This window comes from Hemitrygon akajei, chromosome 7, assembly GCF_048418815.1.
Source record: "Hemitrygon akajei chromosome 7, sHemAka1.3, whole genome shotgun sequence".
Taxonomy (NCBI): Eukaryota; Metazoa; Chordata; class Chondrichthyes; order Myliobatiformes; family Dasyatidae; genus Hemitrygon; species Hemitrygon akajei.
Window position 1 is genome coordinate 177537895 of NC_133130.1, and position 26562 is coordinate 177564456.

At 40.6% G+C, this 26562-nt stretch overlaps 1 protein-coding gene across 2 annotated transcripts in view; it reads left to right on the top strand.

Annotated features, from left to right (window-relative positions):
* Positions 1-26562, top strand: part of ak8 (adenylate kinase 8) — a 146020-nt gene that overhangs the window by 11790 nt on the left and 107668 nt on the right. For both annotated transcript variants that reach the window (XM_073052695.1, XM_073052696.1), the window contains exon 5: positions 4672-4740. In XM_073052695.1, coding sequence (XP_072908796.1) covers positions 4672-4740 — 69 coding nt within the window. The remainder of the gene's footprint in view (positions 1-4671; positions 4741-26562) is intronic.

Consider the following 26562-nt stretch of genomic DNA (forward strand, 5'->3'; position numbering starts at 1 on the left):
AATGATTTTAAACATTATTTATTTATGATTATTTCAAAGCTTATTATAGCTACTACAACAACTTGCCTTTGCACTGTATCAAAAAATGGTCCCCAGTGCCTTGCTTCACAAAGACATAAACTAAAAGAAACTACTGAAGCACAAAGCAAATTGCTCGAGGAGCTCAGCAGGTTGAACAGCATTTGTGGTCCTGATGCAGGTCCTTGACCCAAAATGTTGACTATCCCTCTGCCTCCATAGATGCTACGTGACCTGCTGAGTTCCTTCAATAGTTTGTTTTTTTTCCGCTCCAGTTTGCACCATCTGCAGTGTGTTGTGCCTCCACAGATACTTACACTGCAGTAGAGTTGCACCATTTGTGGGCAAAATCATGGTTTAATGGACATTTTTCTGTATTTAATTAGGTTGTGCTTCAAATTTTAAATTGACTATTTGGTAACTCAAAATAATTGAGTGCAGACTTGTTCAAATGAAATAAATACAACATCAATCCTGTGTGGTACTGTACAGCTGCATGTGTCTCAACTCAAATCAAGAACGTTCATCTGAGCAGGATGATTTACATGTTAGTTTGGTCATTCATATTTTAAATTCTCCATTGCTCTATCCCTGCCTATTTCTCTGCAATCTTTTAACCTGCCACTTACCAATATATCTGTGCTACTCTAATTCTAGCCTCTCCATCATCTTCTATTTTAATCACTTCAACATTGGAAGCCATGTATCTAGCTGCTAAAGTCCATTATAAAGCCCCATAAGTTCCTCCCTAAATTTCTCTACTTTTCCAAGTGTCTTTATCTTTAAGAATCTCCTTAAAACTTGTCTGTTTGGCCAAGCTTTTATCATATGTCCTGAAACCTTATGTGATTTTATACAAATACAATGGATTCTGGTTAATTCGGATACATCGGGACAAGTACATTTTAGCCCAGTTTAGCTGTTGCCCCAATTAGCTAAAGTTTCTTGGAAATAGTTAAAAAGTTATAAAAAAAAGATGAACTACCATTTAATTGAGTAACAAATTATCTACTTAAATGAAATGCAACACAAATTAGAACACTACCTATACTACTGATGGTCAAAGAACACTGAGGCTGTCTACAAGAAGGGTCAGAGCCGTCTCTATTTCCTGAGCAGACTGAGGTTCTTTAACATCTGCCGGACGATGCTGAGGATATTCTACGAGGCTGTGGTGGCCAATGCTATCATGTTTGCTGTTGTGTGCTGGGGCAGCAGGCTGAGGGTAGCAGACACCAACAGAATCAACAAACTCATTCGTAAGGCCAGTGATGTTGCCGGGGTGGAACTGGACTCTCTAACGGTGGTGTCTGAAAAGAGAATGCTGTCTAAGCTGCATGCCATCTTGGACAATGACTCCCATCCACTCCATAATGTACTGGTTAGGCACAGGAGTACATTCAGCCAGAGACTCATTCCACCAAGATGCAACACTGAGCGTCACAGGAAGTCATTCCTGCCTGTGGCCATCAAACTTTACAACTCCTCCCTCAGAGTGTCAGACACCCTGAGCCAATAGGCTGGTTCTGGACTTATTTCCACTTGGCACGATTAACTTATTATTATTATTTAATTATTTATGGTTTTATATTGCTATATTTCTTCACTATTCTTGGTTGGTGTGGCTGTAACAAATCCCAATTTCCCTTGGGATCAATAAAGTATGTCTGTCTGTTGCCCTTCATATTTGAATATGACAGGAAACCTGCTTGGGAGAATTTTTAAAGTGGAAAAGCCATTGCACTGGGGAGTTTCTCTCTCTCAACCTTCGAAATCAGGGTCCAGTAGCTCTGGATGAGAAGTCATCACAACTCTGGTCTTCCTTGGTTGCAGTAGATGACCATGACTTCTTTTGTGCCTGTGTCCGTTGCTCTCCATGGAGCATTCCAGAACTGCCTTTCTGGTCATTGGATCTCACTGTCGATGTCATCCGCCCAGTCCATTGGAGCTGGCTTATATGCTAGTACAGGCATGTCCCTATCTCACCTGCTGGTACCCTCACCTGGTTTAGCCTACCTGTCAAAGCGGTTTACTGGAGTGTGGCTGCATGCAAACAGCTACCTGGAGCTGAGATGAGACCTGAGTGTCTGGTGGGGACCAAAGATAACATTCAGGATGGTTGTTGATAGCTTCAAATGCTTTGTAGTTCCTAACTTGCTGAAGTAGTGACATTGTTTCATTTTCACTCCCAACTGTTTGTGACATCTCCAAGTCTGATTGCTTGAAACTGCAGTGAACAAAATAGTTCTGAATTGTCTTACAGCTTATTTCTCACTAACTAGCAGTGACAAAAATCGCTGCTGTTTGAACACAAATACATGCAACTGATGCTGTTTAAAAACTGTTCACTCTAAGCACAGTGTAGTGTCTAAGGGTCACACAATGTGTGATCAGATTTACTCTTCTGCACACCACTTTTGTACTGCATAGTTATTTGAGTTACTGATGTCTTCCTTTCAGCTTGAACTCAGTCTGGAATTCTCCTCTGGCCTCTCTCATTAGTAAGACCTTTTTTGCCCACAGAACTGCCGCTCGCTTGTCTCCTTGTGCTTGTGTGTTCTGTGCATTATTGTACTTTATTACTTATTTACTTTATTTAGTGATACAGTGCAGAGTAAACCTTTCTGGCCCTTCTAGCTGTGCCACCCTAGCAATCCCCAACAAACCCAATTAACCTCATGGGAAAATTTACAACGATCAATTAACCTACTCGGTATGCCTTTGAACTGCGGGAGGAAACCCGAGTACCCAGGGAAAACCAACGTATTCCAAGGGAGGACATTCAGAGACTTCTTACAGATGACCCCAGAATTGAACTCCAAACTCTGGAATGCCCCAAACTAATAGCGTCACGCTAACCACTACGCTACTGTGACGCCCATAACATCTTAACTTGGAAGTATAGTGGAATCAGTGGCTTCAGAAGTGCCTTTAATTGCACAGTCTAACAAGTCTCTTAGTAGTCTAAGCCATAAGTCCACCAGTCCTCCTAGTGAAAGCTTGTTCATCCATCGTCGTCAATGAAGACCTTGACACCATTATGATGATGATGATGGTGTCGAGACTAGCGCTTGATTTGGATTTAAGTGAGGGAGAGTTGTGCAGCGTCAGCCTCACTCTCTCTTCCCAATTCCCATCTGGATCCAGTGGCAAGACAAGAGTCGAGACGGCTGGGGATGGGACTAGGCGCAGTGGATGACCAGGATATCTTCTGTGTCTTGTCGTGCTCTGCGCATTCCACGACGCTTGCAGAGACCGCCTTCTTGACCATTGGACCTTCTATTGGTCTCATCCACTCAATCCACCGGAGTCTGTCTTCACATGCTGGGATAGACAATTCCCTATCTCACAGAGGGTTTCAGACTTGTTGGCTACCCTCACCTGGTTTAGCCAGCTTGTCGAAGCCGTTGCCCGGGGTGTGGCCGCTGTCGCATACAAACAGCTACAGGGAGCCACAGGTGAGAGCTGAGTGCCAGGTGGGGACAAAAGGTGGACAAACTGCCTGAAAAGGACGCAACATGTTCCCCCACCAGAGGTGCTACCCCTCCCTGACACCCCATACACCCCTATTTTAAAGATACCATTTGAAATTTACTGGCTCCTTTAAGCTTTTAATTTGTTAATTAGCTCTTGCTTCACTGGTCAGTGCACTTTGTTAAAATTTAATATCTTGAATTTACATTTTTTGGCTCTGTACACAGGAATTAGCAATTTATCTTAGTATATTCTCTAAGCATTAAAACAACTACTGTATATTAGCAAAATAATGTAAAATTTGAATCCTGTACTTTAAATGGTTTAAAAGGAGAATTAAAATAGACAACTGAATTTTAAGTCAAGTAGCATTGTGTTTTGACATTGCTTGTGATCATATCATTTCAATGAAGTATTTAAATTTCATGGATATTTCATTATAATTGAGAACAAATAATACTGCAGGCTGAGGGTTTGTGGGAAGGAGAAGGGTACAGGTAAGGTAATAACTGAAGAGGCACTGCAATTAAAGTGATTTCTATTTTAATATTTGCTATTGGAATTTTACTCTGTTTAGTTAATGTATTGAATAAATAGGATAGGTGATGATAATCAGAGGAGATAATTTTATATCCCACTTTCAGCTCTGACTCTCACTCTAGTTAATTTGTTCTTTTGCTGCATATAAATTGGATCTTACAGATATTTCTTGTGTATTTGCCATGTCCAGGAAATTGCAAATTCACAGCTGAAGATTGTAAATATGAACTGTAACCAATTTGGACATATTTACTAACTTTTTTCTGAGATATTCTAAAAGCACAAAACCAATTTTAATAGATCACTAGGATCAGCAGGACTACACAAAATGAGTCTGTAACTTCTGTCAACGTTACACTTCAAAGGGAAGAAGCAGACACTAGCTGCTGCAGCAACCAGCACGATCCACCACAAACAGACAGTGAGACTAAAAGCAGTGAGTCCATACTCCCACTGCGCTGGACCATGGGTCTCGGGCCAAACCACCGCTGGGACCCAGTAACTGTCAAAAAAAGGTGCCTGCCGATTCTTTTCACTTTTCTCCTTCAGCCTAATCATGTAGGGGCTTTGGAATTCTTTTTGAACTTCGCTCTGAATATTCACCCTCTCATCTCTTTGCAATTCTCTTTTGCTTTGCAGGATATTCCCAATACACTATGGGCAAAGCTGATCCTAGAACGGCTGTCAAAAACGGACTGCATCAAACGGGTAGGAATCGCTCCTGTAGGAATAGTCAAAGAGCAATTACACAGCATGCACACGTACTTGGTATTCAGCAGCGGAATGAGTAGGGGATTGGTTCAGGCAGTGGCTGATTGCTCTGTTGAACAGCAGTGGGGGAGTTTGAAAGTTTATTAAGAGGATAAAGTGCAGGATGAGTGTGTGCATATGCTAATCTGATAGTTGAATGTTGATCAAAGACTAAACACAGAATCCAACTGATTGCCTGGAGCAGTATTCAGGGCTGGGATGGGCCATGTCACCCAGTAACCAGACAAAATAGTCAAATAGAAGCTATACAGTCAGTTTCTGTTGAGTGAGTAAGCTTTGCAGTACTATTTTATTTAGTATGATATGTAATTTTGTAGAATATATATTGCAGTACCAAGATATGCAAAAGAATACTCATTCCACCAGTAACAAAGACAATTAAAAGTATTTAATAATATTATATCACTTTTAGTTATTTAGCTTCAATATGGATTCTGTACTGTGAGTTTATATTTGTTTTCTTATATTTGGATGTCATTGAAAACTATAACTTCAAGATTTCATTCAAATTGTGATCTGCACATAGGATGGAATTTAATCCAGGCAAGTGTGAATACTGCACTTTAGGTGGTTAGATTCTGTTAGGACATATAAAGCAAATGACAGTGATCTTAGGAGCATTGAGACCTTGGAGTACAAGTCCACAGCTCCTTGAAAGAGGTAACACAAGCGGAAAGGGTAGTGAAAAATGAATTTAGTATGCTTGCCTACATTGGCCAGGGCATTGAGTATAAAAGTTGGGACATTATGTTGTAGCTGTACAAACATTGTTTAGACTACAAAGATCTAGCTTTGTACAGTTACAGTTCTAGCTGCCACTATAGGAAGGATGCAGTATCACGAGAAAGTGTGCAAAAGAGATTTACTGGCTGGGTTTATTCCCACTGGAATGTTGAAGACTGAGGAGTGACTTTATAGAAGTTTATGAAATTATCAAAGGCATAGATAGGGCAGATAATTATGGTCTTTTTTGCAGGGGAAGGGAATCAAGAACTGGGATCGAGCACAGGTTTAACATAAGAAGGGAGAAATTCAAAGAAGATCTGAAGGGTAAGAATTTCATACAGAGGATAGTGAATGTTTGGAACAATCTGCCAGAGGAGATATTTGAGGCCTATACAATTACAATGTTTAAAAAGCTTTGGATAGGTACTTGAGTAGAAAGGATGTAGAAGAATAAGGCATTATTGCAGCAAATGGAATTAGTTCAGATAGGTATCACTGTCCGTATGTGTAAAGGGGGCAGTTAGGGGCCCTTTCCTGTGCTTTACGATTCAATGAATATTTTCAAAGATCTATGGTAGCCCCAAACCCACTGAAAACTGAGGTCAAACCAGACTGTTTTTATAGTAAATATTTTCTCAGCCTTTGATTTTGCACCTGTTGTGTATTTAATATTTCAGTAATATTTGAGTATTATTGTAAATATGTTGTTGATTAAGTATTCTTTATTTGTTTAAATAATTAATTATGAGTTATATGTAAAATTACATAAATTGCATACATCATGATGCTACCATGTGTTATGTGTGCACTTTGCTTAAAGTAAACAGAAAGTTAGACTCTCATCTCTCAGCTCCTTGTTTTTCTTTCAGTGAGTTTAATGTTTTGAAGTTATAACTGTGGCGACGATGTACTTTTGAAATGAACCCAAGACATTTATCGACCTGTTGAAGTACAGCTTGACATTTGTTTTTTAAAAAAAGCACAATTAAAAATGGTCAAGTAAAATAACAAGCAACGTAGTATGTGCTTCTTCCAAGGAGAAGGTGTTTTAGTTTTTAAAAAAGGCAGGAAGTGGAAGAATTCATGGGTTCATAAACAGTTAGTACTATACCCTGTGATAATACTCATAAATAAAAGGAACAAAAACGGCTGGCTACATCGGAAAGATGTGTTCGATTGTTCAACAACTCCTGTAACTGAGCTAATTGAACAGTACTTTGAAGCAAATAAAATAGCCAATGAGAAACAAGTATCAATTTTGCTGAGTGAACTGGGTTTAGAGACATATAGTTTGCTTCAAAGTTTGACTGTTCTAACTAAACCAGCAGATATTAGCTTCATTGATATCCTGAAAGAAATGCAGGAGCATTTAGAATCAAAACCTTGACGAATGCAGAATGCTTTAGGTTTTGTAAGCAGAATCAAAAGAAAGGGGAGTGCATTTTAATGTACCTGACTGAATTGAAGAAGTTGCCTGAGCATTGTCAGTTCAGTAATGAGCTTAATGAGACATTGAGGGATTGTTTTGTTTGTGGAATTTTACAAGAAAGCAGTCAAAAACAGCTTCTAACTGAAGCACACAGCTTACATTTAAAAGAGCAGTTGAAATAGCTATATCAATGGAAACAGCAGACAAATGCAATTCATTTGTACTCAAGAACGAAAGTGGGTGTAAACAAAATTGTAATGCGTAAACATAAACCTGCATGTCCGAACAAATTGTGCTGTCATTGTGGCAGGGACACTCAGACACCAGATCAATGCAGGTTTAAACATGAAATGTGCAGAAAATGCAACAAAGTAGGACACATGCACAGAGCAGACAAAAATAAATGGACTGCAAATGAAAGAGATAAAGATAAAAAAGTCAAGTCACAGTTTCAAAAAGAGCTCTAATCTACATGCTGTTGATGAAAAAAATCTGATAACGATGAGAGAGTGATACAGAACTGAGTAGCCTTGAGATTTACATTGTGAAAGCTAATAATAAACAAGCAGTATGGGTTACACCAGAAATGGATGACAGTTTAATTAAAATGGTATCAAACACTGGCTGAGCTGTTTCAGTCCTTTCACAAGATGAGTTTCAATGACATTGAACTAAACTGAAATGAAGCCTGCAGATATCCAACTAAGAACTTAGACCGGAGAAAAGACAACTTCTGTGGGAATGACATTTGTAACAGTGAAATACAACAGCCAACAAGCCACATTGGGCTTGTATGTGGTAAAAAAAAACAGGAGGGCCAGCGTTGTGGGGCATAATTGGCTGAGATAACTACAATTTGATTGGAGATCCATTCACCATTTGCATGCTACATTTCCTGTAATAAAGTCAACTGAAAGCAAATTAAGAAAGGTACTGAAGGTACTGCAAGATACTGGATGATGCCACAATTGTCTCCATGCTATACACAAGGAATCATTGCCCAACAGAAGGAAAACAAGTGTTGGTGCCAACATCTGTGCCTCTGGTTTGAAAGCATATTGGACCAAGGAAGGACCATGCTGCTCAGAGGAATTGTGAAAGTGAGAAAAGCAATGCCTACAATAGTTTTTGTAGGCAACATGTTTGAGAAAACATCTAAAATGTTAATCAGGCAGTTAGTTGCAAGTTGAGCATTGATTTAAGCTGGAAGAGAGTTCAAAGAGCTTCAGAAAAGTTGCAAGTGTTCAGCTTTTGTGAGTATAAAGAACTAGAATCTACTTTGTGTGCACTAAGGTGATTCAATGAACTTAAAGTGGGAGACGAAAGCTGCTGATAAAAGTAAATGCAAAGACCAAAGACCAGCTGGATCGCCGAAAAGAAACGAGTCAATGGAGAAATGAAAATGGGGATTGTTAGATGATGTGGATGAGGAAATCAAGAGAAGAGATCAGGTTGTAAAGGGACCAATAAAGTTCAAAGTAAATTTTATTATCAAAGTACAGTACATATACCATATACAACTCTGAGATTCATTTTCTTGTGGACATATTCAGCAAATCTATAGAATAGTAACAGAATAAAATCAATGAAAGATCAACCAGAGTCTACAAATTGTACAAATGCAAATATAAATAAATAGCAGTAAGTAACGAGAACAAGCGATAAAGAGTCTGTAAGGTGAGATCATTGGTTGTAGGAACATTTCAATGATGGAGCAACTGAGTGTAGTTATCTCCTTTTATTCAAGAGCCTGATGGCTGAAGCGTGATAACGGTTCTTGAACCTGAGGCCCTTGTACCTTCTACCTGATGGTAGCAATGAGAAGAAACCTGGGTAGTGGGGATTTCTGATGATGGATGGTGCTTTTCTAGGACAGCATTTCATGTAGATATGCTCAATGGTTGAGAGGGCTTTACCCATGATGTGCTGGACTGAATCCACTACCTTTTGTAGGATTTTCTATTCAATGCATTGGTGTTTCCATACCAGGCCATGATGCAACCAGTCAATATACTGTCCACTACACACCTATATTGGCTTATCAAAGTTTTAGATGTCACTCCAAATCTCCACAGACTCGTAATAGAGGCACTGCTGTGCTTCCTTTCCAATTTCACTTATATGCTGGGCCCAGGGTAGGTCCTCAGAAATAGTAACAACTAGGAATTTAAAGTTGCTCACCCTCCCCACCTCTGATGCTCCAATGAGGACTGGCTCATGGACCTTTGGGTTCCCTCTCCTGAAGTCTATAATCAGTTTCTTGGTCTTGCTGACATTGAATGAGATGTTGTTGTTATGGCAGCACTCAGTCAAATATTTAATCTCCCTCCTATATGCTGATTCATTACCACCTTTGATTTGGTGTGTGATACCATCAGTAAACTGTGGTGGTGTCAGCAAACTTGAATATGACAGTGGAGCTGTACTTAAGCACACAGTCATAAGTGTAAAGTGAGCAGAGCAGGGTGCTAAGCACACAGCCTTGTGGTGTACCTGTGCTGATGGAGATTGTGGAGGAGATGTTGTTGCCAATCTGAACTGAATTGGGCCTACAAGTAAGGAAATCCAGGATCCAATTGCACAAGGAAGTATTGAAGCTAAGGTCTTGAAGCTTATTGATTAGTTTTGAGGGGATGTTGGTATTGAATGCTAAACTGTAATCAAAAAAGAGCATCCTGGTGTCCAGATGTTCCTGGATTGATTGAAGAGCCAATGACACGGCATCTGCTATGGACCTGTTGCTCTGCTAGGCAAATTGCAGTGGATCCAATTTGCTTCTCAGGCAGGAGCTGATGTATTTCATCACCAACCTCTCAATATATTTCATCACTGTGGATATAAGTACAGCTGAGTGATAGTCTTTGAGGTAGGTCACCGTGCTCTTCTTGGACACCAATATAATTGAAGCCTGCTTGAAGCAGGTGAGTACCATACACTGTCAAAGCAAAATGTTAAAGATCTCAGTGAACGCATCAGGCATTTGGTCAGCACAAGTCTTTAATATGTGACCAGGTACCCCAATATTCTAGATACTTGCCATGGATTCACCCTCCTGAAAGCAGCCTGCACGTCAGCTTCAGAAACTGAGATTCTAGGACCATCAGGGGATGTGGGTGTTTGCGGTGGTTTCTCCATGTTCTGATGGTCAAAGCAAGCATACAAGGCATGAGATTATCTAGAAGTGAAGCCCTGCTGTCTCCCATGTCATTTAATTTAACTTTGTAGGAGTTGATAGCATTCGAGCCCTGCCACAGCTGTTGAGCATCATCTCATTGATTCAAGTTTGGTCCAGAGTTCCTACTTCACTGGTGAAATGTCTTTCTGGAGATCATACCTGCACTTCCTGTAGCTTCCTTGGTCTCCAGACTTGAATGCCTCTGATATGGCCCTCAGCAGATTTCGGATCTCATAGTTCATCCAGGGCTTCTGATTGGGGAATGTTGAGACACATTTACAGCTGCTCTAATGAAATCCATTACAACTGTGGTGGATTCATTTAGATCTCTAGACGAGTGCTTGAACATGGCTGTGTCTACTGACTCAAAGTAATCCTGTAATTACTCCACTCCTTCCCACAACCAACTCTTAGTTCTCCTAATTTCAGGAGCCTTGTTTTTTTAAGCTCTGCCTGTATGCAGATAGGAAGAAGACAGCCAAGTGATCTGATTTACCAAAATGCTGTCTAGGCAAGGAACAATAGCCATTCCTTATCTTAGATTAACATTAGTCTAGTATATTAGGACCTCTGGTGCTACAGGTTATATGCAGATCATAATTGGGCAGGGTTTTCTTCATACAACCTGGTTGAAGTCTTCCAACTATAATTTGAAATGTGCTGGGATGGGCTATTTTTTTGTTTGGAGACAGCATCGTGCAGCATTGCCAGTGCTTGATTATAGTCAGCCTCTGGTAGTCTATACACTGTGGTAGAAGGATTAATAAGAGAATGCTCCATTGAACTAACTGGACCTTCCCAAGATCAAGATGCACAAACTAGAAGAAGAAGAAGAAGAAAGATGTCTAGAGCTTTTGACCCACTTCCTGCTGTCTCAGAGTGAATTCCTACAACCACCATGGAGGTGGCCCCCCAGAACCTGAGGTTGTTTTTGTAGCCACAAGTCCCACCTGCCAAACAGAGTGACCTTCCTTGACAGGAAAGGCGTTATCCCATAAGGGTAATAATTCCTCCACAGTGAATACATTTTTAGTTTGAAATGCAAAAATTTAAAGTTTACTTTGCTGTGGATGTCTGCATAGTGGTTGCATTGCACTGTGTACAGTATATACTGTAGTTGAGATGAATTCTACATTGAGTTGGAGTTTGTACTGAAGCAGGGAGGAGTGTTGTGTATTTAATATTTGAGTAATATTGTAAATATGTTGAGTAAGCATTCTTTATTTGTTTAAATAATTCATTGCCGGTAATATGTAAAAATAAGTGAATTACATATCATTACACTACCATTTGGTATGTGTGCGCTTTGTTTAAAGTAACAATGAAGTATATGACTTATTTCTGTCTTAAAATATTCAAACACTATACTTCCATTACCCTTTGAGGAAGTGAATTCCACGATTTATGATCCTCTGAGAGGAAAACAGTCTTATCACAGCCTCAGTTCTGCTTTATTTGGGTGACCTCTGGTTTTCAGACAGTAACCCCCAATTCTAGGTTCGTCCACAGGAGCAAACATCGTCTCTATCCATGCTATCAAGACTCCTCAAGATCTAAATATATTCCAACCAAGTCTACTCTCATTCTTCAAGGTAAAAGGCTAGCCTGTTGAACCTTTGCTCATGAAACATCCCACCCAGTCCAGGGGTTAATCCAGTAAATTTTATCTGAACCGATTCCAGTTCATTAATACCCTCCTTTAAATAGGAAAAACAATAATATACAATTATACTCCAAATCATGTCTCATCGATATCTTATATTAGTGAAGCATAACGTCCTTACATCTGTACAGTACACTTACACAGATACAAAATATTCTACTCCCATGTTCAATTATTTGTTGTATTCACATTCTAGTCTTTTCAGTCACGTATATGGACATTGGGTGGCAGGGTAGAGGTTGTTTCCACCGTAGGAGGTGTAGGGCACTCCTTCCCTCTGTTACCCTGCAGGTCACCCTTGGGCAAGGTGTAGTATCTACTTAGCCCTCCAGATTAGGGTCATGTGAAGCAATAGTAGCAGGTGATGGATGGTCATATGAGTAGCTGGTCCATATCACAAGTCCTGGTTATGTGTCTACTGATGCCAGGCAGACAGTCTCTGAAGAGTATTAATAATGGCTGGGGTCTTCCTCTGCCCAGAAGAAGACAATGACAAACTACTTCTGTAGAAAAATTTGCCAAGAACAATCAATGTCAAGATTATGATCATCCATGTCATATGACATGGCACATAATGGTGATGATGATCAGGACATTATGATTCTTGTATCTCAACTCTCCAAATTCTCTTACTATTTTTCTTTTTTTTTTCCTTAACATTTTCACACATTGTACTTCATTTGCCCAGATATTTTTGCATTCAATTAACTTATTGATATTCCCTTGCAGATTCTTTGTCCACTCCTTGCTGCTTAATTTCCTACCTACCTTTTTGTTATCACCAGATTTCGGAACCTTACTTCTTCATCCAAGTCATTTATATAAACTATCAAGTCAGAGCTCCAGTCCCAGTGGCACACTTTCCATTATATCTTGACAGAACCCATTTATGCCTACTGTTCCTTGTTAGCTGAGCAATCTGCTATTCATGCTTATGCATAACCTCCTACATTATGAGCTTTTATTGTCTGCAATAACCTTTGATGTGGCAGTTTGTCAAATACCTTCTTTACATCTAATTATCATCCAAGTTCTGCTTTATGTACATCAGAAGTTACTTCAAAGAGCTCCAATAAATTGGTCAAACATTACTTCTCCTTCACATAACCATGTTAACTTTGTCTGATTACTTTGAATTATCTCTTTACCACCCAGCTACCTTGACAGTTCTGACCATCTCAATATGCGTGAGAGTCAATGATCTCCATGTTTGCAAGTTCTGCTGTGGAACTGTGCCAAGCATCTTAGCTCACTGATAATAAACAAATGAGACAATTCCCCATGGTTGTGCAACCAGCCTCTAATAGATAGATTGGTTTGGACTTGAATCAATTCCTTAGCCAGTGTGTTTGAAGGTGAGTAAATTAATGTAGCATGCGGTTTGGTCCTGGCTTCAGCTGCTGTAAAAAGTATATAATCAGTGTAGTTATTGGTGTGACAGACCCCTTGGCTTTACTTTCATCACTATTTGGGTCCAGCTGTTACAAAGTTTTAAAATGTCCAGCCTAATATTTTGCTTATGGTGGTTTTGGTTTTGTGGTTGGATAATGCAAAATTATGTAAGTTACCTTGATTATCCTGGCAGCAATGCTCTGACAGCGTGCAGTGTAAAGTGAGTCCAAGGACGGAAGATTGGTTTGTGTGATGTGCTGGGCTGTATTCACGATCTTCTGCAGCTTCTTCCAGTCTTGGACAGGACAACTTCCATACCAGGTTGTGATGTACCCTAGAAGAATGCTTTCTGCGGTGCATCTATAAAAATTAGTGAGGGTTTTAGGGGACAGGCCAAATTTCTTCAGCTTTCTCAGGAAGTAAAGGTGCTGGTGGGCCTCCTTGGTAGTGGACTCTGCTTGGTTAGACCAAGTCAGGTCATTTGTGATATTGACCCTGAGGAACTTAAAGCTTTTGACCTGTTCCACCTGCGCACCACCGATGTAGATGGGGTCATGCGGTCCACTACTTCTCCTGAAGTCAACGACCAATTCCTTCATCTTGCTGACGTTGAGGGATAGGTTATTGTCTTCACACCATGCCACCAGGTTCTTAATTTCCTCTCTGTACTCAAACTCATCATTACCTGAGATACAGCCTACAATTGTGGTGTCATCAGCAAACTTATATATTGAGTTCGATGGAAACTTGGCTACACAATCATGGGTGTACAGTGAGTACAGCAGGGGGCTGAGTACACAGCTTTGTGGGGCACTGGTGCTCGGAGTGATTGTAGAGGAGAGCTTGTCCCCTATTTTTACAGCCTGGGTCCTGTCTGTGAGGAAGTTGAAGTTCCAGCTGCAGATCTGAGAGCTAAAGACCCAGGTTCTGGAGCTTAGGAATCAGATTATTTGGAATGATGGTATTAAAGGCAGAGCTGTAGTCAATGAAAAGGAGCCTTACATATGCGTCTTTACTGTCCAGGTGCTCTAAGGAGGAACGTAGTGCCAGAGAGATGGCATCTGCCATTGACCTGTTGCTCCGGTAGGCGAATTGCAAAGCGTTGAGGTTGACCGGTAGGCTATGGTTGATGTGTGCCATAACCAATCGCTCGAAGCACTTCATAGCAATTGATGTCAGAGCCACAGGTAGATAGTCATTCAGGCATACCACCTTACTCTTCTTCGACACTGGGATTATTGTTGCCTTCTTAAAACACGAGGGGATCTTAGACTGAAGCAGGGAGCAGTTGAAGATGTCAGCAAACACTCCAGCTAGCTTGCTTGCACAGGCCCAAAGAACCCGTCCCAGGACGCCATCTGGGCCCGTCGTCTTTCTTGGATTTATCTTTAGGAAGGCTCTTCTAATGTCCTCCTTGGTGATGATGAATCTTGATGGAGCTTGAAGACTCGTACGGCCAGATTTGGGAACAGCTTCTTTCCAGCTGTGATAAGACTGCTGAACAAATCCTGACCCGGATCTGGGCCGTAACTTCCAAATATCCGGACCTGTCTCTCGGTTTTCTTTGCACTACCTTACTTTCTCTTTTCTATTTTTTTATTTATGATTTATAATTTAAATTTTTATTATATTTACTATCGATTTGTAATCCAGGGAGCGCGAAGCACAGAATCAACTATTGCTGTGATGATTGTACGCTCTAGTATCAATTGTTTGGTGACAATAAAGTAATAAAGTAAAGTACTAACAAGCAATTGAAAACCATACACTCAAACAATACATGATTTGCTGCATTTATGTTACAGTATAACATCATTGATAGTGGCATGATATACTGTGAATGATGTATCCCCTGCTTTGCACTAGCATTGAAATGTAATGCTGGAAGTAGAAATCCTGGTGACTAGGTTCTCTTTTTTCCATGTTGCATAAGACCATAAGACTTAGGAGCAGAATTAGGCCAATTGTCTCATCGAGTCTGCTCTGCCATTCCATCATGGCTGACCCATTATCCTTTGCAACCCCATTCTCTAGCCTTCACCCCCATAACCCTTGACACCTTTATTTAATCAAGAATCTATCAACCTCCGCTTTAAATAAACCCAATGACTTGACCTCCACAGCTGCCCATGGCAATGAATTCCACAGATTCACCTGCCTCTGGCTAAAGAAATTCCTCCTCATCTCTGTTCTAAAGGGTCATCCTTCCATTCTGAGGCTGTGCCCTCTTGTCCTAGTCTCCCTTACTACAGCAAACATCCTCTCCATATCTACTCTAGTCCTTTCAATATTTGATAGGTTTCAATGAGCTCCACCCTCATTTTTCTAAACTTCAGTGAGTACAGGCCCAGAGCTATCGAATGCTCCTCATATATTAACCCTTTCATTCCTGTAATAATTCTCGTGAACCTCCTCCGGACATATTCCAATGGTACCATATATTTTCTTAGATAAGGGGCCCAAAACTGCTCACAACACTCCAAATGTGATCTGATCAATGCCTTATAAAGCCACAGCATTACATCCTTGCTTTTTTATTCCAGTTCTCTTGAAATGAATGCTAACATTGCATTTGCCTTCCTTATCAGTGACTCGACCTGCAAATTAACCATGAGTGAATCTTTCAGGAGGACTCCTAAGTGTCTTTGCATCTCTGATTTCTGACTTTTCTCCCTGTTTTGAAAATAGTCAATATTTTTATTCCTTCTTCCAAAGTGTAAGATCATTAACTTACCAGCACTGTATTCCATCTACTACTTCTTTGCCCATTCTCCTAATCTTCCTAAGTCCTTCTGTAGACTTCCTGCTTCCTCAACCCTACCTGCCCCTCCACCTATCTTCGTATCATCTGCAAACTTAGCCACAAAGCCAACAATTCTGTCATCCAAATCATTAACATGTAACATGTAAAAGAAGCAGTCCCACACCAACCCCTGCAGAACACCACTAGTTACTTACCTGCAGCTAAACAGAAGCAGCCCCCTTTATTCCGACTCTTTGTCTGCTGCCAGCCGGCCAGTCTTTTTTCCATGCTGTTTTCTTTCCTGTAATATCACAGGATCTTATCTTGTTTAGCAGCTTTGTGTGCAGCACCTAGTCGAAGGCCCAACTACTGTACTCAGTACTTCGATTTATAAAGGCCAATGTGCCAAAATCTTTCTTTACAACCGTATCTACTTTCAAAGAACTATAGATCTGTATTCCCCGATCCCTCTGTTCTACCCCACTCCACAATGCCTACTGCTCAGCATGTAAGACCTACCCTGATTGTCCTCCCAAAGTGCAACACCTCACATTTGTTTGCACAAAATTCCATATGCCATTTTTCAGTCCATTTTCCCAGTTAATCTAGATTCTGCTGCAAGCTTTAATAGTCTTCCTCCTTGACCACTACACCCCCAATCTTGGTGTCATCCACAATTTTGGTGATCCAGTTTACCACATTATCATCCAGATCATTGATATAGATGACAAACAACAACGGACCCAGCACCAATCCCTGTGGCACATCACTAGTCATAGACCTCCAATCAGAGAGGCAACCATCTACTACCACTCTCTGGCCTGTCCCATGAGAACAATGTCAAATCCAATTTACTACTTCATCTTGAATGCCTAGCAGCTGAACCTTTGACCAACTTCCCATGCGGGACCTTGTCAAAGGCTTTGCTGAAGTCCATGTAGACAACATCCACTGCCTTGCCTTCATCAGCTTTCCTGGTAATTTCCTCAGAAAACTCTATAAGATTGGTTAGACAAACCTACTACCCACAAAGCCATGTTGATTATCACCACTCAGTCCCTATCTCTCCAAATACATATATATCTAGTCCCTTAGAAAGACCTTCCAATAACTTTCCCACCACTGATGACAAGTTCAACGGCCTATAAATTCATGGCTTATTCTTGCAGCCTTTCTTAAACAGTGGAACAACATTGGCTACCGTCCAATCCTACGGCACCTCTCCCACGGCTAAGGATGTTTCAAATATCTCTGCTAGGGCCCCTGCAATTTCTGCACTAGCCTCCCACAGGGTCTAAGGGAACACTTTGTCAGGTCCTGAGGATTTATCCACCCTAATCTGCCACAAGACTGCAAATACTTCCTTCTCTGTAATCTGTATAGGGTCCATAACCTCACTGCTTGATGCACCATCAATAACTCTCTCTGAGATGTGAAGGCGAGATATCGGCTTTTATTGACTGGAAGAAAGAACAAGCAGTAGTTGACCACCATACTACATCCTGGAGACTGAGGGCCGGGCTCAGGCCTCAATCGCCTTTATACCGGGGTCTGTGGGAGGAGCCACAGTCAGTGGGAGGGGCCACAGGAGCAGTCAGCAGGGGGCGTGTCCAGACAGGTATGTGTAGTTCACCACACTGCTGCTTTGCCTCACTTCTATACAGTCTGTGTCATTCTCCCAAGTAAATACAGATGCAAAAATTCCACTCAAGATCTCACCCATCTCTTTTGACTCCACACATAGATAACAACTGTGATCTTGCAGAGGACAAGTTTTGTCCCTTGCTATACTTATGCTTGTAATATATCTTAGGATTCTACTTCACCTTGTCTGCTAGAGCAACCTATGCCTTCTTTTAGCCCTCCTGATTTCATTCTCTTCCATTTCTTCAAGATCACTAGATGCAAAGGATTCCCCTACACAAACTTCTGTCATCTGTCCTATCTCATTCATAGGAGATTTATTATCACATTCTGTCTCATTAGGACTTCCATGTACTGATTAAGGAAACTTTCCTGAACACATTTGACAAACTCCTTCCTATTCAGCCCTTTTACAGTATGGGAGTCCCAGTCAATATGTTGGAAGTTAAAATCACCTACTATCACAACCTTATGTTTCTTGCAACAAACTGCAATCTCTCTACAAATTTACTCCTCTAAATCTGTGGACTGTTGTGTGGTCCATAATATAATCCCATTCATGTGGTCATACCTTTCTTGTTCCTCAGTTCTACCCATAAATCCTGACTAGCAATTCCACCCCTCCCACTTCAATCCCTCCTGCTCTATCACGTCTAAAACAATGGAACCCCGAAACATTGAGCTGCCAGTCCTACCCTTCCTGCAACTAATGGATACAATGTCATAATTCCACATGTTGATCCATGCCCTAAGCACATCTGCCTTTCCTACAGTACTCCATGCAACTCAGAACATTAGTCCCATCATGCTCAAATTTTTGTTTCCTGACCATGTATGTAGCCTTAACAACATTTTTTTTCTCCACAACCACTCCACCATCTGTTCTGGTGTTATGGTTCCCATCCCCAGCAATTCCACTTAACCCACCCCTCCTATGCAGCACCAACAAACCTTCATGCTAGGATATTAGACCCCTCCAGTTCACTTTTGTATATTTCCACCTTCCCTGAAAGAGATCCATTGGGCCAAAAATCTGAACCCCTCCCTCCTGCATCATCTCATTTCCACATGTTAAATTGAATGATCTTCCTATTTCTAGCCTCAGTTGCACATGGCATGGGTAGCAACCCTGAGATCACAACCATGGAAGTGCTGTCCTTTAACTTAGCACCTAACTACCTGAACTCACTTTGCAGGACCTTATCACCTCTCCTACCAATTTCGTTGGCACTGACATGGACCAGGAACACTAACTGCTCACCCTCCCAAATAAATGCTATGGATTCAATCTGAGTGGGAGACAACAAACCATCAGGGAATCTCATTCTCATCCACAGAACCTTCTTTCTGTTCCCCTAACCAAAGAATTCCCTGTCACTACAGCTCTCCTCTTCTGCCCTCTTCTATTCTGAGCCACAAAGCCAGACTCAGTGCCAATGGCCTGACTGCTGTTTCTCTACTCTGCTCAGTCACACACCCCCTCCCCCACCATATCCAAACAGAATCCAACAACCTGCTGTTGAGGGTTATGGGTACAAGGGTATTCTGCACTGGCTGCTTGTCCCTTACCCCCTCCTGATGATCACCTAATTACCTGTGTCCTGCACATTGAGTATAACTACTTCTCTGTATGTTCTGTCTGTCAACTCCTCAGCCCCCTGAACGATCCGGGATTCATCTACGGTAGTTCCACCTTCAACTCCTTAATGCAGCCTGTTAGAAGCTGCAACTGGATGCACTTTTTGCAGGTGTAGTCAGGGACACTGGAGGTCTCCTTACCTTCCCACATTCTGCAAGAGGAGCATTCCACTATCTTGCTTGGCATCCCAACTGCTCCAAATGGTAATAAGGAAGAAGGAACAAATAAGGGAAAATAAATTACCTATGACCTACACCACTCCTCGCTGAAACCCAGTCCTCTGGAAACATTCCAGAATCTAGTGATTTTTGAAAGATCACTACTAATGTCTCCATAATCTCTTCATCTACCTCTTTCAGAACCCTGGGGTGTAGTCCAGCTGGTCCAGGTGGCTTATCTACCTTCAGACCTTTCAGCTTCCCAAGTACCTTCGCCTTACTAACAGCAACTACAGTCATTTCTTCCCCCTGACACTCTTGAATTTCTGACATACTGCTAATGTCTTCCACAGTGAAAACTGATGCAAAATACTTAATAAGTATTGATTAATACTTAATAAGAGATTGTACAAAACTTGCGACATAATTCACATGCACACTTATGTTAGGTAGGATTTCTGTCATTTATAGTGAATTATGACACAGTCTGATACCTTGTTTAATAAGGTTTTTATTTCTCTACACAATTAATATGCACTTTTATTAAGTTTATAGTTCATAAAAATATACCCATTAAGTGCTCAGTAGAGAGCATGGTTGCTGACAAATATTGACCAAGGTCTGTTGAATACCCCGTGGGATTAAGCTCCAGCTAGCACTCATGACCCTGTGATGCGAAGAAGTCAAGAGGTTTGACATACTACATTGAGTTGATTTGTTCTCTTCTACAACAGACTATGTTAGGCTGCTGTGGTTATATTTATTTAAATGCTTTCTCTCCCATTACCTATCCTGAACTATTTCTATCTCCCTCTTTGTGTTTTTTAAGTACACCTTTTGTGCTTCTTATCAATCTTCCTTTCTGATGAATTCCCAATGGATATATTAATTATTCCTTGTCAATCATTTATTTAATGTATCAGTGCAAATCTCTTTGGTCTCTGTTGAGTTTCATAACTTCTCAGTGTTAATTTATCCATACTCTTTCTGCATGCAGCCCATAGGCATGAGCACTTTCAGTCTTAACCTCTCCCAGTTTGTGGCTATAAGATTCCAGCTTGCTGAACTTGAAAATCACTAGTTATTTTCTGTCCTTTCAAGCAGACCAGGCCTAAGGGAGGAGGTGGTCAAATGAGTCAACAGGACTGGCCCCGTGAATTCTCAATGTGTCTAGATTTCAAGAAGTCTCTTCAGAACAGGTCAAACATAGGCAAAAAAATCTTTAGCTAATAATAATCTCCCATTTTTCACATCATAAACTAGTACAACATGCATTAACAGCAGGTGGGAGAAGCACAGAGTGGCATGGAGTCAGGATGTACTCTGGGTGAGGAGCAGTCTATTACCAAGATTGACCCATGAGCTCCACCAATGATAGGCCTAGCCAAAGCCTCATTGATCTAGCTGCCATAGGCAGTCAGTGGGTGAACCAAAAGGAATAAATTTAGTCAAAATATAAACAGAAAATGCAGTCGGTTAGGCAACCTCTGTGATGAGATTAGAATGATTAATATTTCAAGCCAGGATTAGGAAAGCATATGAATAGAACATATTTTAAGTTGCAGAGAAGGGGCAGGAATTTCTAGCAACTGGAATCTTTTGCTTTTTGATGTACCTGTTTGACTTTTTCTTTTCTAATCTACCTGTTGCTGATGCATCTGTTCGCACTGGAATAAACATCAAGCAGTTCTTATGAAGATTAAGTCCCATCTTCACCCTCAGAATAACCTCCATCATTCAAAGTTATTTGCAAAATAATAATGCTACACATCACAATCACAATCACATCCAGCAGTTAAAAACTGAGCACAAATAATGTACTGTGAGTCATTATCAAAAGCAAAATTGTACTCCAGAAGTCATCACTTTCACTTTATCATTATCAACCTATGCAACTAACTCTGATCTACCTAAAAATCATTTGGGGGAATCAATAATGTAAGACTAAACACTAGCTAGGTAGAGGAAGCATTGTACATTAGACAGAATTGAACAATACAGCAGTTACCAGATCAGATCAAAACTATTCATTCATAAATAGTATTGGATGATTAAGCAGCTTGATTAAGGAGCTTGTGGTCTCAAGAAAATCCCCCTTTTGAGCAATGTTGAAGCACAGCGCATCAGCATAGGAGACAAAACGTTTGCAACTATTTTCAACCAGTAACCGTGGTGAAGGCTGATTGTGATCTATTCCTGATGTGCTTGCCATTGGCAAAATCATTCTTCAACCAGTTTGATTCACTCAGAATTTTATAAGAGACATAAATAGGTAAGATAACGTTTTTCCCCAGAGAGGGGCTATCAAAAACAAAAAGGTATGGGCTTAAGATGAGAGGAAGGAGTTTTAAAGGAGATTTTAGGTGATTTTATTTTATATAGAGTAGATGATCTCTCATGGTGATTGTATCTGATTCCACAACCACCTCTAGGATCAAGCTGACCAATAACTACAAATTGCTGTTCAATTTCCACAAAATTTGTTGAAGCCTTAGATCAAAAAGTTGGTTTCCGGTGGTGAAATGCAGCTATTTACAGTGGTGACTAGACAGGATGTCAAGATAATATTTAACCAAATTTAGCTTCAAAGAATCATTGTGAGACTCCATACCAGCTGCTGTCATGTGTTAATACAAAAAAGATATTTATGGTAGTTGGAATGATCATCGCTGCCCAATGATAGTAATATGGAAGTTACTCAAGGCATTGACTTAGGCCAAGCGATCTTCCATTGCATCCCATGACAATAAATTCAGTAATATGTGCAGCACAATGACCACTTCCAAAGAAAAGATAGTTTTAATACCTTTCATTAGCACCAATGGTATTATGATTTCAGAGTCCCAATTATCAATATTTTGGAGGTCACCAATAACTATAGACTTAACAGTTATGTAGGTACTCTGGTTAACTGAAAGATTGATCATACATTTTAACACTAATCCTGTCTTAACCCATTTTATTCTCCCCTACATTTTCCCATCAAATGAGTGTCCTAACCATTCACCTTCTGATATCCTAAAGGTTTCGTCATCATCTGTAAGGCACGTCAGAATATCATTTGAATTCCTGCCACTTGCCTAGATAAGTTTAGTTCCAATAGTATATCAGAAGCTTCCAGGACAAACAACACAAATGGCGGACCCTAAATTTGCCAGCCTAAACCTTCATTTCCTTCACCACAGCATAGTTTGCCAGCAGTGTATATCACTTTCACTAAATGCTCCACAGAAATTAGCCAAGATTTCTTCATTGTCACTTCCTAAACTGTTGACCTCCGCCATCCAGAAGAACAAAGTAGCATTCACATAGGAACATTCTTCCTGCAGGTTCCCCTCTGTCACAGTAAATCCTGATATAGAATCCATGACAAGTCCTGATGTAGGAGATTGGCCAGAAATGTGGGCTGTCCATTTGCCTCTAGAGATGCTACTTGATCCAGAGTTCTTTCAGCAGCTTGATTTTTGATGGATCTATATCATTGCAGGATCTAATTCCTGGAATTCCAAACCCAACATCACTCTGGCAGTACCTTTACCACAGGGTCTGCAATGGTTCAAGAAACTGGCTTAACTTAAAGTAAATGAATTCAAGAAAAAAATTAGGCTATATATCTGTGCTGATGATATGTTCCACACGAGCCTCCTGCCACCTTATTTCTTTTTCCCACCATTAACATATTTTTCTCCCTCATGCACTTAACTGACAAAACCATAAGTGTATTTGAGATTTGCCTCAATTACTGTATGTGATAGCAAGTTCCAAAGATTACCATTAATTTAAGCACTGATTATTTCATTGGTGTGCAGACATCAGACTGAAATGTTGAATTCTATTCCTTTAGAAGTAAAAACAATGTTTTTCAAGTACTCGGTTCAGAGGAAACAAATGGTCCTCAGCCAATGATAACTTGGACCATCATCTTAGGAGTGTTGAATTACAATGGCCCACACTCTTTGAGGCATCTGACAACATGTACGAGGTCTCAGAAGTCATGTTGTTGAGGCCAAGGCTCTAGAAGGGGGCAAGGCAGAAAGTGGAAGCTAGTTTTCTCTCAAGTCAAGTCAAGTCACTTTTTATTGTCACTTCGACCATAACTGCTGGTACAGTACACAGTAAAACTGAGACAACGTTTTTCAGGACCATGGTGCTACATGAAACAGTACAAAAACTACACTGAACTATGTAAAAACAACACAGAAAAAAAAACTACACTAGACTACAGACCTACCCAGGACTGCAATAAAGTGCACAAAACAGTACAGGCATTACAATAAGTAATAAACAAGATGATAGGCATGGTAGAGGGCAGTAAGTTTGTGTCAGTTCAGCCTCTGGGTATTGAGGAGTCTGATGGCTTGGGGGAAGAAACTGTTACATAGTCTGGTCTTGAGAGCCCGAATGCTTCAGTGCCTTTTCCCAGATGGCAGGAGGGAGAAGAGTTTGTATGAGGGGTGCGTGGGGTCCTTCATAATGCTGTTTGCTTTGCGGATGCAGCGTGTAGTGTAAATGTCTGTAATGGCAGGAAGAGAGACCCCGATGATTTTCTCAGCTGACTTCATTATCCGCTGCAGGGTCTTGCAATCGGAGATGGTGCAATTTCTGAACCAGGCAGTGATGCAGCTGCTCAGGATGCTCTCAATACAACTCCTGTAGAATGTGATGAGGATGGGAGGTGAGAGATGGACTTTCCTCAGCCTTCACAGAAAGCAGAGATGCTGCTGGGCTTTCTTTGCTATGGAGCTGGTGTTGAGGGACCAGGTGAGGTTCTCCACCAGGTGAACACTAAGAAATTTGGTGCTTTTAACGATCTCTACCGAGCCATCGATGTTCAGCGGGGAGTGGTTGCTCCGTGCCCTCCTGAAGTCAACAACCTTCTCTTTTGTTTTGTTCACATTCAGAGACAGGTTGTTGGCTCTGCGCCAGTCCGTTAGCCGTTTGCGGACTCTCTGTATGCGGACTTGTTGTTCTTGCCGATGAGACCCACCATGGTCGTGTCATTGGCGAACTGGATGATGTGGTTCGAGCTGTGTGTTGCAGCACAGTCATGGGTCAGCAGAGTGAACAGCAGTGGACTGAGCACACAGCCCTGGGGGGCCCCTGTGCTCAGTGTGATGGTGTTGGAGATGCTGCTCCCAATCCAGACTGACTGAGGTCTCCCAGTCAGGAAGTCTAGTATCCAGTTGCAGAGGGAGGTGTCCAGGCCCAGTAGGCTCAGCTTTCCAGTCAGTTTCTGAGGGATGATTGTGTTGAATGCTGAACTAAAGTCTATGAACAACATTCGAATGTACATGTCTTTTTTGTCCAGGTGGGTTAGGGCCAGGTGGAGGGTGATGGCAATGGCATCATCTGTTGAACAGTTGGGATGGTATGCAAACTGCAGGAGGTCCATTGAGGGGGGCAGCAGGTTCTTGATGTGCCTCATGACAAGCCTCTCGAAATACTTCATGATGATGGATGTGAGTGCAATGGGACGGTAGTAATTGAGGCAGGACACTGAAGACTTCTTTGGCACGGGGACGATGGTGGCGGCCTTGAAGCACTTTGGAATGATGGTGCTGCTCAGGGAGATGTTGAAGATTCCAGTGAGAACATCTGCTAGCTGGTCTGCACATCCTCTAAGCACTCTATCAGGAATATTGTCTGGTCCAACAGCCTTCCGTGGGTTGATCCTGCACAGGGTTCTTCTTACATCGGCCATGATGAGACACAGCACCTGGTCATTTGGTCATTTCAAATTTCTCTGAAAACTTGTCAAGGCTTTTGACACTTAAAATTGTTAAAATGGTTTTAAATCTTTAAAAAGAAATAAAAATATTAAAAGAAAACTTTAAAGCACCTAGCAAAGTTAAGAAATAACTGAACTTTCCATTTCCTACTTTTCTTCAGAGCTAGGAATCTGTGTTCCAAAGGATAGGGTTGACAATTATATATCAACTGATAGGCAGCATCTATGGAGCTGAACCTGCAGGAAGAATGTTCCTACGTGAATGCTACTTTGTTCTTCTGGATGGCAGAGGTCAACAGTTTAGGAAGTGACAATGAAGAAATCTTGGCTAATCTCTGTGGAGCATTTAGTGAAAGTGATATACACTGCTGGCAAACTATGCTGTGGTGAAGGAAATGAAGGTTTAGGCTGGCAAATTTAGGGTCCGCCATTTGTGTTGTTTGTCCTGGAAGCTCCCGGAACTTCTGGGAGAGGTGGGATGTCTGTTTTGGGTTCCTTGCTTTGTGACTGCCTGTAAGCAAACAAAGCTAAAGGTTGTATAATTTATACATTCTTTGAATAATTAAAATACTTTGAAACCTGCTTTTTTCCTATTGATATAGCAAATAGGGGAAGCCTACAAATTATTTTTGACAATGTCTTTTCCCTAAATATTTTTAAAACAATTTTTTGTTGATGCATGTCATTTTAAATTAATCAAGTATCGTTAAAAATTCAGATGAAGGTTTTCTTTAACAAATAAAATAAGATGTTATTTCTTTTTTGTCTTCATGAGCTTTATTTGTTTTCACTCCTGTATAAATGACTTTAAAAGAGGATTAGTGAAGGTACTTAATGAGCCACAGCTAGCAACTTGTTTAAAGCTATTCCCTTGGAGTAGTAAAAATTTGTAAATTTGACACTTACAATAATTTTGGTATCCCATGATAAATTAAGGGAAAATTTGAGACTAAAGAAAGAACTTATAATAAGAACCTGGATAGTAGGAGAGAGCATAACAAGGGAGAGAAGTCAAAAAGTACTATGGAATGTAAAAGGGAACTAAGAAACTAAATTATGTAGGAAAAATAAAATATTCTTTCAGCAGATAAATATAAGAAGAGAAGTTGGGAATAGAATAGAACCACTAGAGACAGACAGCATAAAATCAAGAGTAGATAGTGAAATACCAGAACCATTAATTAATTATTTTATATCACTATTTATCAGGTAGACATATCTGGTCAATGTAACAAGAGAAGATGAAACTAAATGTGATGCCTTGGCATTTAAAATAAAAGAGAAATATTAATTAATCTAATCAAACTCAAAGAAAATAAAATCCATATTCCAAATAGTTTACATCTAGCCATTATAAAATAACCTGGGAAAGTAATAGCAGATTACAAAAACAATGGTCAGAAAAGGTCCTGTGCCTAAGAACCAGTGAACAGCTAAAATTTTGAATTTTGATAAAGGAGAT